The 11,165-nt window shown below is 42.7% G+C and overlaps 2 protein-coding genes across 5 annotated transcripts; both read left to right on the top strand.

The window, feature by feature from the left end:
* The first annotated feature begins 642 nt into the window (after nucleotides 1–642).
* ears2 (glutamyl-tRNA synthetase 2, mitochondrial) lies at nucleotides 643–4,235 on the top strand. Its single transcript, XM_061273666.1, has 10 exons — nucleotides 643–1,058; nucleotides 1,464–1,619; nucleotides 1,684–1,873; nucleotides 1,945–2,095; nucleotides 2,268–2,589; nucleotides 2,676–2,784; nucleotides 3,026–3,179; nucleotides 3,328–3,458; nucleotides 3,529–3,664; nucleotides 3,878–4,235. The coding sequence occupies exons 1-10, from the start codon at nucleotides 872–874 to the stop codon at nucleotides 3,971–3,973; spliced, it is 1,632 nt and encodes a 543-aa protein (XP_061129650.1). The 5' UTR covers nucleotides 643–871; the 3' UTR covers nucleotides 3,974–4,235.
* Nucleotides 4,236–4,783: 548 nt separating this feature from the next.
* LOC133150982 (ADP-ribosylation factor-binding protein GGA2-like) lies at nucleotides 4,784–10,357 on the top strand. 4 transcript variants are annotated; one of them, XM_061273662.1, is made up of 16 exons: nucleotides 4,784–5,089; nucleotides 5,922–6,022; nucleotides 6,356–6,431; nucleotides 6,819–6,917; nucleotides 7,094–7,217; nucleotides 7,306–7,406; nucleotides 7,476–7,556; nucleotides 7,644–7,769; nucleotides 7,828–8,026; nucleotides 8,097–8,273; nucleotides 8,596–8,642; nucleotides 8,729–8,829; nucleotides 8,931–9,064; nucleotides 9,162–9,331; nucleotides 9,403–9,513; nucleotides 9,844–10,357. In XM_061273662.1, exons 1-16 carry the CDS (start codon nucleotides 4,931–4,933, stop codon nucleotides 9,952–9,954), a joined length of 1,917 nt encoding a protein of 638 aa, XP_061129646.1. In that variant the 5' UTR covers nucleotides 4,784–4,930; the 3' UTR covers nucleotides 9,955–10,357. The 4 variants fall into 4 exon arrangements, with proteins under 4 accessions (XP_061129646.1, XP_061129645.1, XP_061129647.1 ...); XM_061273661.1 differs by having other exon boundaries at nucleotides 4,788–5,089; nucleotides 7,638–7,769; XM_061273663.1 differs by having other exon boundaries at nucleotides 4,929–5,089; nucleotides 5,938–6,022; nucleotides 7,638–7,769.
* The last annotated feature ends 808 nt before the right edge of the window (nucleotides 10,358–11,165 follow it).

The raw sequence follows: 11,165 nt of genomic DNA, 5'->3' as shown, positions 1-11,165 counted from the left end.
TTCATTTATTTACTTTATTTGTGTATTATGTTATGTATTCATATGTTTTATAGACTCTCTTTGTTGGTAAGGAACTTAAAGGGAGTTAAGTGACCCCATAATTCTAATCATATAATTGACCTTTTTTCAGTGCATATTTTTCACCAATGTTTTGTGTGATGCAGAATAGTAATGTATTATAAGTAATGAATAACGGGCATGAAGGAAGTGTCTGCTACAGTGTGTGACAAATACTTTCGATTAATCCATATGCCAACGAATGTGGTCAAACTGGTTTGGAAGAGGCTTCAAACCGGTGAGGTGTACGGGTAAGAATTCAGAATTATTAAATATAGGCTCTGACCTAAGTGTGTGGCGTTTACATGTTCTCCTCATATAGAAAATGGATGGATGGATTAAAATATAGGTTAATTCCTACCATTTAATCAGAATACTAAATTTACAACCCTTACATTGGCTTTGGGTCAAAAAACAGCTCAAATTGTGACGTAACCACTTAAATCTTACATTCCTACATTAAAAATGTTTCTTTTTGGGGTTACCCCATTAATTTCTTGAGAATATTAATTGAGAATATAAATTGAGTGAAGTGATTCTTTTCACCGCTAGGTCGCAGTACCGAATCAATGACATTCAAATTTGGTTTACCGAAGAAGAAAATCAGCCAATCGCGTTCCAATGTCTGGTCAACGTATCCGCTGCCGAAAAGAGTGGAAATAAATCGTGTTTGAAATGGCTTAACATTTTATTTAATGCGTATTAAGAAAACGTTAATGTCATGGAGATTTTAATTGTTTGGATAGCGACCTTAAACAACCTAAATTGGGTCTTTTTGTTTTCGTTGTGACCCACAGAACCTACTGCAGTCAACATGTCCTGGTCGTGGTTCCTAACTTGTCGCCGCTATTTTAACCGGGTGGTTCCTCTCAATGGATTTCGTTACCCCGCTCCGGCGTCAAGACTACGGACTCGACACCGGCTCGACTCCGCCTTCAGCAGACGATGTACCACCACGGCGCCAGGCGATGTACGGGTCAGGTTCGCCCCAAGCCCGACAGGTAAGGTCGCAGGTCAAACCTAGAGAGCTGCTAGAGTCTGTAGTTGCAGTACCTTTTTTGTTTTAAAATCATTTGATTCACAGATATTTGAGTAGAGAGAATATTCCTCTAAAAGTAAAAGTCCTGGTTCAACTCTGTGTTTATCTGTGTCAAGGTAGTTTTTCTAAAGTCTTTGAATTTAGTTGTTTAAATCCAGTAAGTTTCAGTTTTTGGTGACCCAGTAGAGCACTGGTTAGCATGTCCGCCTCAGAGTTCATAGGTGTAGGGTTGGATTCTGGCTGTGGCCTTCCTTGTGGAGTTTGCATGTTCTCCCCGTGCTTGCGTGACATGGATGATTTATTTAGCACAGGTGGATGCCCTTCCATTCTTTTTATCCTGATAAAAGCACATGAATGTTTTTGGCAGGTTTTTTGCACCTCGGAGGCCTCCGCACAGCTCTGTACAATTACATCTTTGCCAAGAGGTACGGCGGCTCGTTCATCCTGCGCCTGGAGGACACGGATCAAAGCAGACTGGTACCAGGGGCGGCTAAGGCCATCGAGGATATGCTAGAGTGGGCAGGTAAAACAAAACTGTGATGTAATCCAGAGATTAAAGATCTTTCAAGGCTTATTTTGTCATCCAGGTATACCTCCAGATGAGAGTCCAGTTCGAGGCGGGCCACTTGGTCCGTACCAGCAGTCAGAAAGACTGGACCTGTACAGACAGGCGGCGTCGCAGCTGCTGGACAACGGCCACGCCTACCGTTGTTTCTGCACCCCCCAGAGGCTGGAGCTGCTCAAAAAAGAATCTCTTAGGATCGGACAGACTCCCAGGTTATATCTCCGTTACGTGATCCTGACCTGCTCAGAATGTTCATTCAAGTTTTTGTCATCACCTTTCTCAGGTATGACAACCGGTGTCGACACCTTCGGGACGAGCAGGTCCAGGAGAAGCTGGCCAAGGGAGCGCCCCACGTCATCAGGTTCCGTCTGGAGGAGGGAGTGGAGCCCTTTCAGGATCTCATCTTTGGGTGGAATCGTCACAAGGTGGCGCAGGTAGAGGAAGATTTTGCCGCTTAATTCTTCGGCCATAAATCTTAACTAGTCTTTAGATTAGTGGAGCTGCATGAACCATATTATTGTCAAGAAAATGTTTGTCTTGACTTCTTCTTGGTGGAAACTCTTGAGGGATCATGGTCAGGTTTGTTTCCTTTGTCCGTCCCGCCAGGTGGAAGGTGACCCCGTGGTTATAAAAGCAGACGGTTTCCCCACCTACCACCTCGCTAACATAGTGGACGACCACCACATGAAGATCAGCCACGTACTTCGGGGCTCAGAGTGGCTGATCTCCACTTCCAAGCACCTCCTCATGTACCGCGCCCTCGGATGGCAGCCGCCCGCCTTTGGACATCTGCCGCTGTTGACCAACAAGGATGGCAGTAAACTATCCAAGAGGCAGGGGGACATATTCATCCAAAGATTTCAGCAAGATGGCATCCTGCCGGAGGCTCTGCTGGACATCATCACCAACTGCGGCTCGGGCTTCAGCTGTGAGTGGTAAAATGTTCATTGTGATGTTTGCTCGCGTGGCATTTCAAGTCGTGGTCATCTGGTAACGATGAATTTGAATCGGTAGCCAATCGAGTGGGACGAAGGTTAGATGAGCTGATCTCCGAGTTTAACCCTTCCAAGATCACCACGCACTCTGCACTGCTTGATCTCGAAAAACTTCCAGAGTTCAACAAGTGAGTTTTTGCTGCTGTCACATTTTAGTCTATTAATTACAAGGTTTTTTTTCTTTAACTTCAGAACAATGTTGCCATGTTTTTTCCGCTCCATAATTTATAACAAACTTGAAATTGGAATTATTCTGTATTTTTAATTGTATATTTTTTGTTACGTTTTTATCCATCCCATAAAATGTCCCCTTTTATCCCATAAAACAGTCCTTTATTTTTTCACGTCCCTCTTTCCCCTCCACCCCAGAATCCACTTGCAGGATCATATTGAAGATGAGAAGCTATGCAATTATCTAATAAAGGATCTGCAGGGACAAATCCGCGAGGCCTACACGAGCGAGATTCAGGATGAAGATGTCCTGCATGAGGATTACATCAGGCGGGTTCTACACTTGCGCAAGGTAAATCGTTTGTTCTTCCTCTGCCGTTCTGCTGGCCCGGAAGTGGCCACCACCACTGGTGACAGCAAAAGAAAAGAAAAATTCCAATTTGTATTTTGTTGTTGTTGCTTTGCCAGTCATATTGAAACTATTCTCTCCCTTTCTGCAGGGCCACATATCCACTTTGCGGGAGCTGGTGAGTCCCGCTTACTCGTACCTGTGGGTGCGTCCTTCCTTCTCCAGTCAACAGGTGGCAGCACTCTCCGCAGAGGCCCGGCACGTCGCCGCGCTGGCGCTCACGTATGCAGCTTGAGTTCACCTACGACTAACACCGCTCCAGCAATGTGATGAGAATGTCTTTGCTTTGCAGATTAGCAGAGAAGCGAGGAGAGGCGGCGGCCGTGGATGAAATCAACAAAGATTTGAAGACCCTGGCCAAGCAAACCAAAGGCACCAAATACAGAGATGTGATGATGCTCTTACGTCTGACTCTCAGTGGACTGCAGGTAAATTGACACCAAAAAAAAATTTGAATGTGGGAAGAAACGGTGGGGCTTCCCAGCTCGCACTTATTCAAAGTCCAGAATAGGTCTTCTTTAAATAGCGCATCTACGATGCCAGTAATAGAATTCCGACACCGACTCATCTCCCATAGTAGCAAAATGCAAAGAGGAAGTAGATTTTGGATTGCTTGTGTTTGCTTTCATTTCCCCTTCTAGCAAGGACCCAGCGTGGCGGAGATGATGGTGGCTTTGGGGCCCGTGGAGTCCATCCATCGAATCCAGAAGCTTCTTCTGATGGACGAGCCAAGCTAGCCATCCCGGAAGTCCAGGATGTGACTTTTTTTTGTTTTGGACAGAGCTTTTGTGGGACATTAATTGACGCAAGCAAAACGAACTACTGATTGAAGTAAAAAAGTTGGAATTATTTACGTGAACGACTGTTTGCAATTTGCTACGGCCGATTGTATTTAGCCTCCTTCCTGTACAGTAAAAAGTGTGACCAGTGTGATTAGTGTAAGCGTGATGAAGTAATTGGTGCATGTGATTAAAATTGCAGTGTCGCCAGAATAGACAATCGGCCATGCATTGCTCTATTCAGACAAAGGCACCCACTAAAAAGGGATTATGATGGTTGTGTGAAGAAGGAGGTGGCTCGGGCATCTTCGACACCGCCCTGCCAAGGTTTTTCCAGGTATGTACGAGGACACGCCGGAGAGACTGTTTTGTCTCCGGGTTGGTCTGGGAGCACCTCAGGAACCCCTAGAAGAGCTTAGTGAAGTGGCTGGGGAGAGCTTGCCTCCCTTCCTTTCATACCAGCAACTGTAATTACAAACTTTCTTTTTCTTTTCACATTATCCTCATATTCATCCTTCTCACCATCTTTCTGTACTTCTGCCCACCATTGCAACATTTTATCGCCCTCTCAGCCAGTTGAGCTTCCATATTCTTCTTTCCTTCCTTTAGTTGGGTCCCCCCTTCGTCCCCATTTTTGTTTCTTCCAATATAGCCTTGGTTTCCTCCTCCCTACCTCGCATCCTTAATTCTTCCATCCTCCCTTCCTTCCGTTTCTCCATCAAACTGTATTTCCTATCTCCCAACCTTCCAGCTTCCTTTCTTCTGGCGTTCTTCCTCCTTGTATCCTGTCCTCCTCCCTGCCTTTTTTTCTGAACATTCTTAATGTATCCATATATATTTTGACTTAATTGTGCACAAAGGATTGAGTTGTTAAGTAGGTCGACTAGTATAAACAGTGTGACTAGCGAGTGCGGTATGAGTGTCACGTGTCGTCGCGGGCAAGCCAGTTTGACATCTTCGCTTCCCCCAAGTGACACTTTTCGCAGACGTCGACGACTACCTTCTCGACGTGCTGCGGCAGAAAAGCGGCCATGGCGAACGGCGACAGCCGTCCAACTTTGGACTCGTGGCTCAGTGAGTAGAAGTGTATCGGTTCGGTTGACTTGGGTTTGGTTTCCGCGCTTTGGATTTAAGTTTGGACTCCATGTCATTGAACGCATCATCAGACTCGTGACCTGTCTGGAAGTTATCGTTTTCTTTTGACCAAGAAGTTGCGACTAACGATTTAAACAAAGTTTTTTTTTTCCACCACGCGTTTATCAACAATACGCGTTTTGAAGTGGAAATGTTGGGGCTAACAGGAGACGCTTGTCACAGGAAGTTGTTTCGTTTCGTCTGTGCGCGTACACGTCTTGCTCATGATAAAAACCGAACGTTCGTGATATTTATTTCGGGGCGGCTAATTTCGTCATGTTTGCAAAAACAATCATCCAACTAATGTTTCAAGTACTTAAAATGTAATACTGTGGTAATATGTGAAATCAGCTATCACTTAAACTAAAGCTATATCTAAAGGGAGAGCAATGTTTGGTGACTCAAATTTTCTTATGTTTATTTTTAACTCTTATTGGTTAATTATTTTTGTCAAAACCACGGAGAAACAATTAAGTTCACAATTTCTTTTTCATAAGAACACTAAATTGGAAAATTGTGTTTTGCATACGTACACTGGAACAATAGTAGTACCCAAAATTATTTTTGACAACGTCCCAATGTTGTATTAAAGACTAAAACGTTTTCTGCAATGAATTATTAATAGAAACAGAATTCGACAGAATGGTGAAGGCACCTTAAAGGGGTCTTTCAGTCTTATAATCTCATATCAATCATCTCAATCTTTGACATTTGTAGGTCGTAATCATTTTTTGATGATCAGTTGGGTGTCATTCTGTTTTTACCCTACAAGATTTTCTCTTGTCCAGACCAGGCCACGGACCCGAACAACCAGGAAGACATGTGGGACTGCATCCAGGCCTTCTCTCAATTGGTCAACAAGGAGACTGATGGGTGAGCAGAGTGTTCAAATGAGATCCAAACCTCTGTTGATGTTTAACATGTCCACAATAAATTCATGTTTACAGTTGAAACACAATAATGTTGCCTCACATCCATGTTGACATATATTACGGCATCTCATCCAAGTGTGTGGAGCAACACCAAATCAGTTATATGCTAACAGCTAATATGAGATTTTCCATAGTTGTCGAATGCTTGAAAGTGCTTGAAATTCGATCCAAACGGTACTCAAATAGCGTTTTAATCAGATTTTTGGGAAAGTTTCATGCTGCTTTTAATACTCTCAACATATCTGCTACATTTTACTTCTTTTGTTTGTGTCAGTCCACAGGTTGCTCTCAGTCTTCTTGCTCATAAAATTCAATCCCCCCAAGAAAAAGAGGCTCTTCAAGCTTTGACTGTAAGTAATTAAAACTTCAGTACTTTAGCAAGTTCATTAAAATTAGCATGAAGATTGGTCTTGCTTGGCTTCTCAAGGTTTCTCCTATTTCTTCTCAATGTAAAAGATCATACGTTGTATTTTATTAAATCGTGTGGAGATCCCAGTTAATAGTGCATGAACATGTGACTAACTTTTATCACATGATGGCCTGAACACGATGGATTTCACGATGGATCCAAAACCCGCGTAGTCGTTCCACTTTAAGCGTCACTCGCCGGATCTTCTGACCCCTCATGTGACATCCAGCGACACGATTGTCCTCGCAGTTGGATTTAGCCAAGAGGACGTAAGGTTAGCTCGTTGCCTTCAATCGGTGGTGAGCTGTCGCTGCTCCTTTGTTCCTAGGTTCTCGAGGCGTGCATGAACAACTGCGGCAAGAAGTTCCGCAGCGAAGCAGCTAAGTTCCGATTCCTCAACGAGCTCATCAAGGTATTGTCGCCTAAGGTAAGAATCAAGACCGGTGCTCCGATGTCAAGTCGAGCGACAGTTCCAGTTAAATTTAGCGTCAGAATGAACTTCTGGTCATTTTAAGTCAAAGTCTGCTTTATTGTCAATTTCTTCACATGCCAAGACACGGTTCTGTTAGTTTCGTTCTGACTCTGTCAACTTCCTCTGTGCAGTTCTTGGGTTCTTGGACTGCCCCGTCGGTCAAAGATAAGCTGATTCAGGTTCTTTATGGTTGGACACTCTGGCTCAAAGAGGAAACAAAAATCCAGGACGCCTACTCCATGCTCAAGAAACAAGGTACGGTTAAATTGTCTCACGTGTTTGCATTATTATCGATATTAAATTTTTTTTTTGCATATCCTTCATGCAATGTGCTTATTTTTAGGGGTGATAAAAAAGGATCCCAAATTACCAGATAAAGTCATAATGGCCCCTCCACCACAGAGAGCCACACACTCTGTTTTTGACCAAGGGGACAAAGCGACGGTGTGTTTGTGAACGTTTGTGTGGTGTGTGAGGTTTGCTTCATCACTACAATTATTTTATTTCCTCCAGCTCCTATCCAGATTATTAAAAAGTGGACGTCCTGAAGACTTGGAGACTGCCAACAGGCTCATTAAAAGCACAATGAAAGAGGTGAGCCCTCTTACGAAACATGCCATAGTGTCATCTTAAAAAAATAGTTAAGCAATTGTTTATGGTGTGTGTGTTGTTTAGGAGCAGGAGAAGGCAGAGAAAGCCTCAAAGCGTGAAATGACTCTGAAGGCGGTGGAGAGTAGCACCAAGCAGCTCAGAGAGATGTTGGACGAGCACAAGGAAGCATCCTTCCTGCCCATGGATGAATTGAAGGTAACGTTACTATCATTCACATACCCTTGCAAAATGTAACGCTAGAATTCTATATCAGGACCTGTATGAGAGCTGCGAGCGCCTGAGGCCGAGCCTTTTTCGTCTGGCTAGCGACACGGTGGATGACGACGAGGCTCTGGCGCAGATCCTGGCGGCCAACGACGAACTCACCCTGGTCGTCAATGCCTACAAGGAGCGAAGCGGCAGGCGAGAATGTACCAGAAAAAGTGAAGAAGCAGTGACGGACATAAACAATAGTGAGACCGCACACATTAGTGACCCGCTGATGTATTCTTTCGTTTGTATGACCGAGTGTTGTTATTGTAGCTTCCACAAGTCCCCGAGAGATCAAGAGCTACCACCTCATCGACCTGTCTGCCTTCGACTCACCTCAGACAGAGAGAAAAGCCGACTCGCCTTCGTCCGTTAACTCCTCACCACTCTTCTCCTCTTGTCTGGATTACACCGACAATTCTGCGGTTGAAGAGAACCCGCCGCAATCAGGCACGTGTATATATTTTTTCCTCTCTAGAACTGTCGTCAAGCCAATTGGAAAAAATATATTTGACAAATGCACAAATTGAACAAAAAACTTAAATGGGAAGTCGACTAAAAAAATGATTTAATTCCATAAAATCCCTTAAATACATATGTCCACAAGGGGGCGCAAAATCCCTATTTATAGGCATCATGACATCAGGAACCCTTTCAGCATTGAGACCCTAGCGCCACAATTATCCTTAAATATTGTTGATTCAATTGATATACTTTATAAACTTTAAATCGGTCTGCTTCACCACTGATACATGTGTAACTATGATTCCAGATTTACTTCTTCTGTCTCCAAAATCGTATTTTGATGAGCTAATGCAGGTGAGACTTCACTCAACGGGAAGTAAAATTCTTTAATGGGATTTTTTTGTAACTTAAATGTATATGTACATGAATATCTCCCACAGCTCGATGGAGCAGTCGAGCCAACGAACAAGGAGAGGGGCCCCTTGCTGAGAGCCCGCGGATGTGGGGAAAATGTCTCTTCACCAAAGGAAATGAACATATGGTGATAATGACCTTACCAAACCCAACCAAAACGTGCCATTTTCACGTACATGACAAGTTGAATTTTGTGTGCCATTGGTACTCTTTTTGCCCCCCTGTCAGGTCACAGGATCAACAGTTAACGAGTTTAGGATCTTGTTCAAGTCACCCTCAACCACCAGCACCTTCGGAAGACTGGGCATGTCCGCAACAGGGGCTGAAAAATATCTTTGTTCCCATGGAGACCATCAAGTCTAGTACATAATCTATTATTGGGCTGGGCAAACTTAAGTGCGGAAGGGCCACATTTGTGTTTGAGTTTTTTCTTTTCGACATGCTGAATTCTTTTTGCAGGTCAGCTGGAGCCCATCACCATCTACGACCACTGCGGCGTCCACGTCACACTTCATTTCACCAGGAACTCACCACCCGGTCATCCTGACGTTGCCGTAGTGGTCATCTCCACGGTCAACACTTCCTCTCTGGGAGTGAAAGATTTAATGTTTCAAGTTGCTGTCCCTAAGGTAAAAAAAACACCTCAAACATTGAAGTTGAGTGATGAGCCTACTGCAAAAAAATTTTTTTTGTCTGCCAGACCATGTCGGTAAAACTTCAACCTGCGTCAACAACACACTTGCCTCCTTACAACCCCCTCCAGCCCCCGCCTGCCATTTCCCAGGTCATCCTGTTAGCTAATCCACACAAGGTGAATCAGCTCAGATCTCATGTTTTTTATGAAAAGGTTTATAGCTTAGGCTTTCTGTCAGCTATCTTAATGCTAATGCTAAAAAGCCTCCTGTTGTGGTGCAATCAACCTTTTAAGCAATGCATTGAATACAATCAGTGCAGCATCTCATGTAGACAGGCAATAAACAGTCATATATTCTCCATTTCTCACTTAGTCGACTGGATACTTAAAAACTACTACTACCACTTAGTTCCACACATCTTGGTGGCACAGTTTAACCTTGCCGGGGTCCTCGACTCTGCCTGACTCATTTCATATCTGGATTAATTTTTTCTTTTGCTTCCTCAGTGTAAAATGCGTCTGCGCTACAAGCTCACTCTGACACACGGACACCAACAGTTGAATGAGCACGGAGAGATACAAAACTTGCCGGACTGGACGTCTCTGATTGGCTGCTGAAAACGCCGCACACTTTTCTTTATCACACTCGGTTTCACGGGCACTCTTTCCCTCAAGAGTCTCAAAATGACAATGAAGTCTTACATGCATCACAATCTTTGGACTTTTCTTCCTATTTAGGTCAGTTGTTAGTTATTTAGGTCAGTTGTTAGTTAAACTCTCTTTGCTTTTGATACATTTGCAACATTTCCCAACATATTATTAGGTTTGCTTTGGAATTAATCATTAATGTAAATTAATGTTTTTTTTCGAAAGGATTTTGTTTGTTCTATCCAAGACTTTTTGTGTTTCTGCAATTGGAATTATTGGACCTCCATCGTGCCAATTCTTTATTTTGCATCTGAAGCCCTATCTGACTCTATTAATCACTTACAGTGAATAAAACAAGACCACATCAGTGTTACCCTTCTGAAACTGTTTAATCTGTTCATTTGATAAATAATGATACAGTAATTTATTTGCTGAATCAGGAAAGCAATGTTTGTAAATCAAACAACCAAAATTACAATCAAGACTCAAATCGATGAGTTATTGTGACCATTTCTGAATTAATTTCACTTTAAAAATAACAAATTCAATTTTTTTTTTCTTTTCAATCTTTGTCCATGGGCTGTGATATTGTTGGACCTTTCATCCTGTCTCTGTTCTTAAGTGCATATTTTCAAAAGTATTCATGTATTTTCTTTTCAATTATTTTTTTATTGCATTAGATTAGATGACCCTAACAACAACAACAACCAAAAATACAATTGCCTGGAACTGCTTCTTAACTTTTCTTTCACTGGCAAAAAGGTAAAAATAGTTCCACTTGATCCATCATATTTATTAGATGACATCAGAAGATTAAAATACACGTTTGTTATGTACATATATGTAACAGGTGATAAAGTGCCAAAAATGTCTTTTTTTTTTTTTTTTTCTTCTCTTTTTTTTTTTTTTTTTTTTTTTTTTTTTTTTACAAAAGACAAACAAAAAGTTGATTTATGGAAGACCGTCACACCCTTGAGCCCGGACCCACAATCTCTTAATTCATAGACGACGAGCCGGCCCTCATTTTGGCTCGCGTTTGAGTGAGTCAGTGAGTATACCGGGTGTTGTTGCCTGCAAATTATTAGTGATGATTTCTTGACAGTACAGTACTGCCACACTTTACAAGTGTGAAAACAAAACCACAGACTTCACTTTCTGCACTTTTTTTTTTTTTTTCCTTT

This window comes from Syngnathus typhle, linkage group LG3 (assembly GCF_033458585.1).
Source record: "Syngnathus typhle isolate RoL2023-S1 ecotype Sweden linkage group LG3, RoL_Styp_1.0, whole genome shotgun sequence".
NCBI classification, from domain to species: Eukaryota; Metazoa; Chordata; class Actinopteri; order Syngnathiformes; family Syngnathidae; genus Syngnathus; species Syngnathus typhle.
Note: the sequence above shows the minus strand (reverse complement) of the source record. Positions and strands in the feature narration are given on the sequence as shown.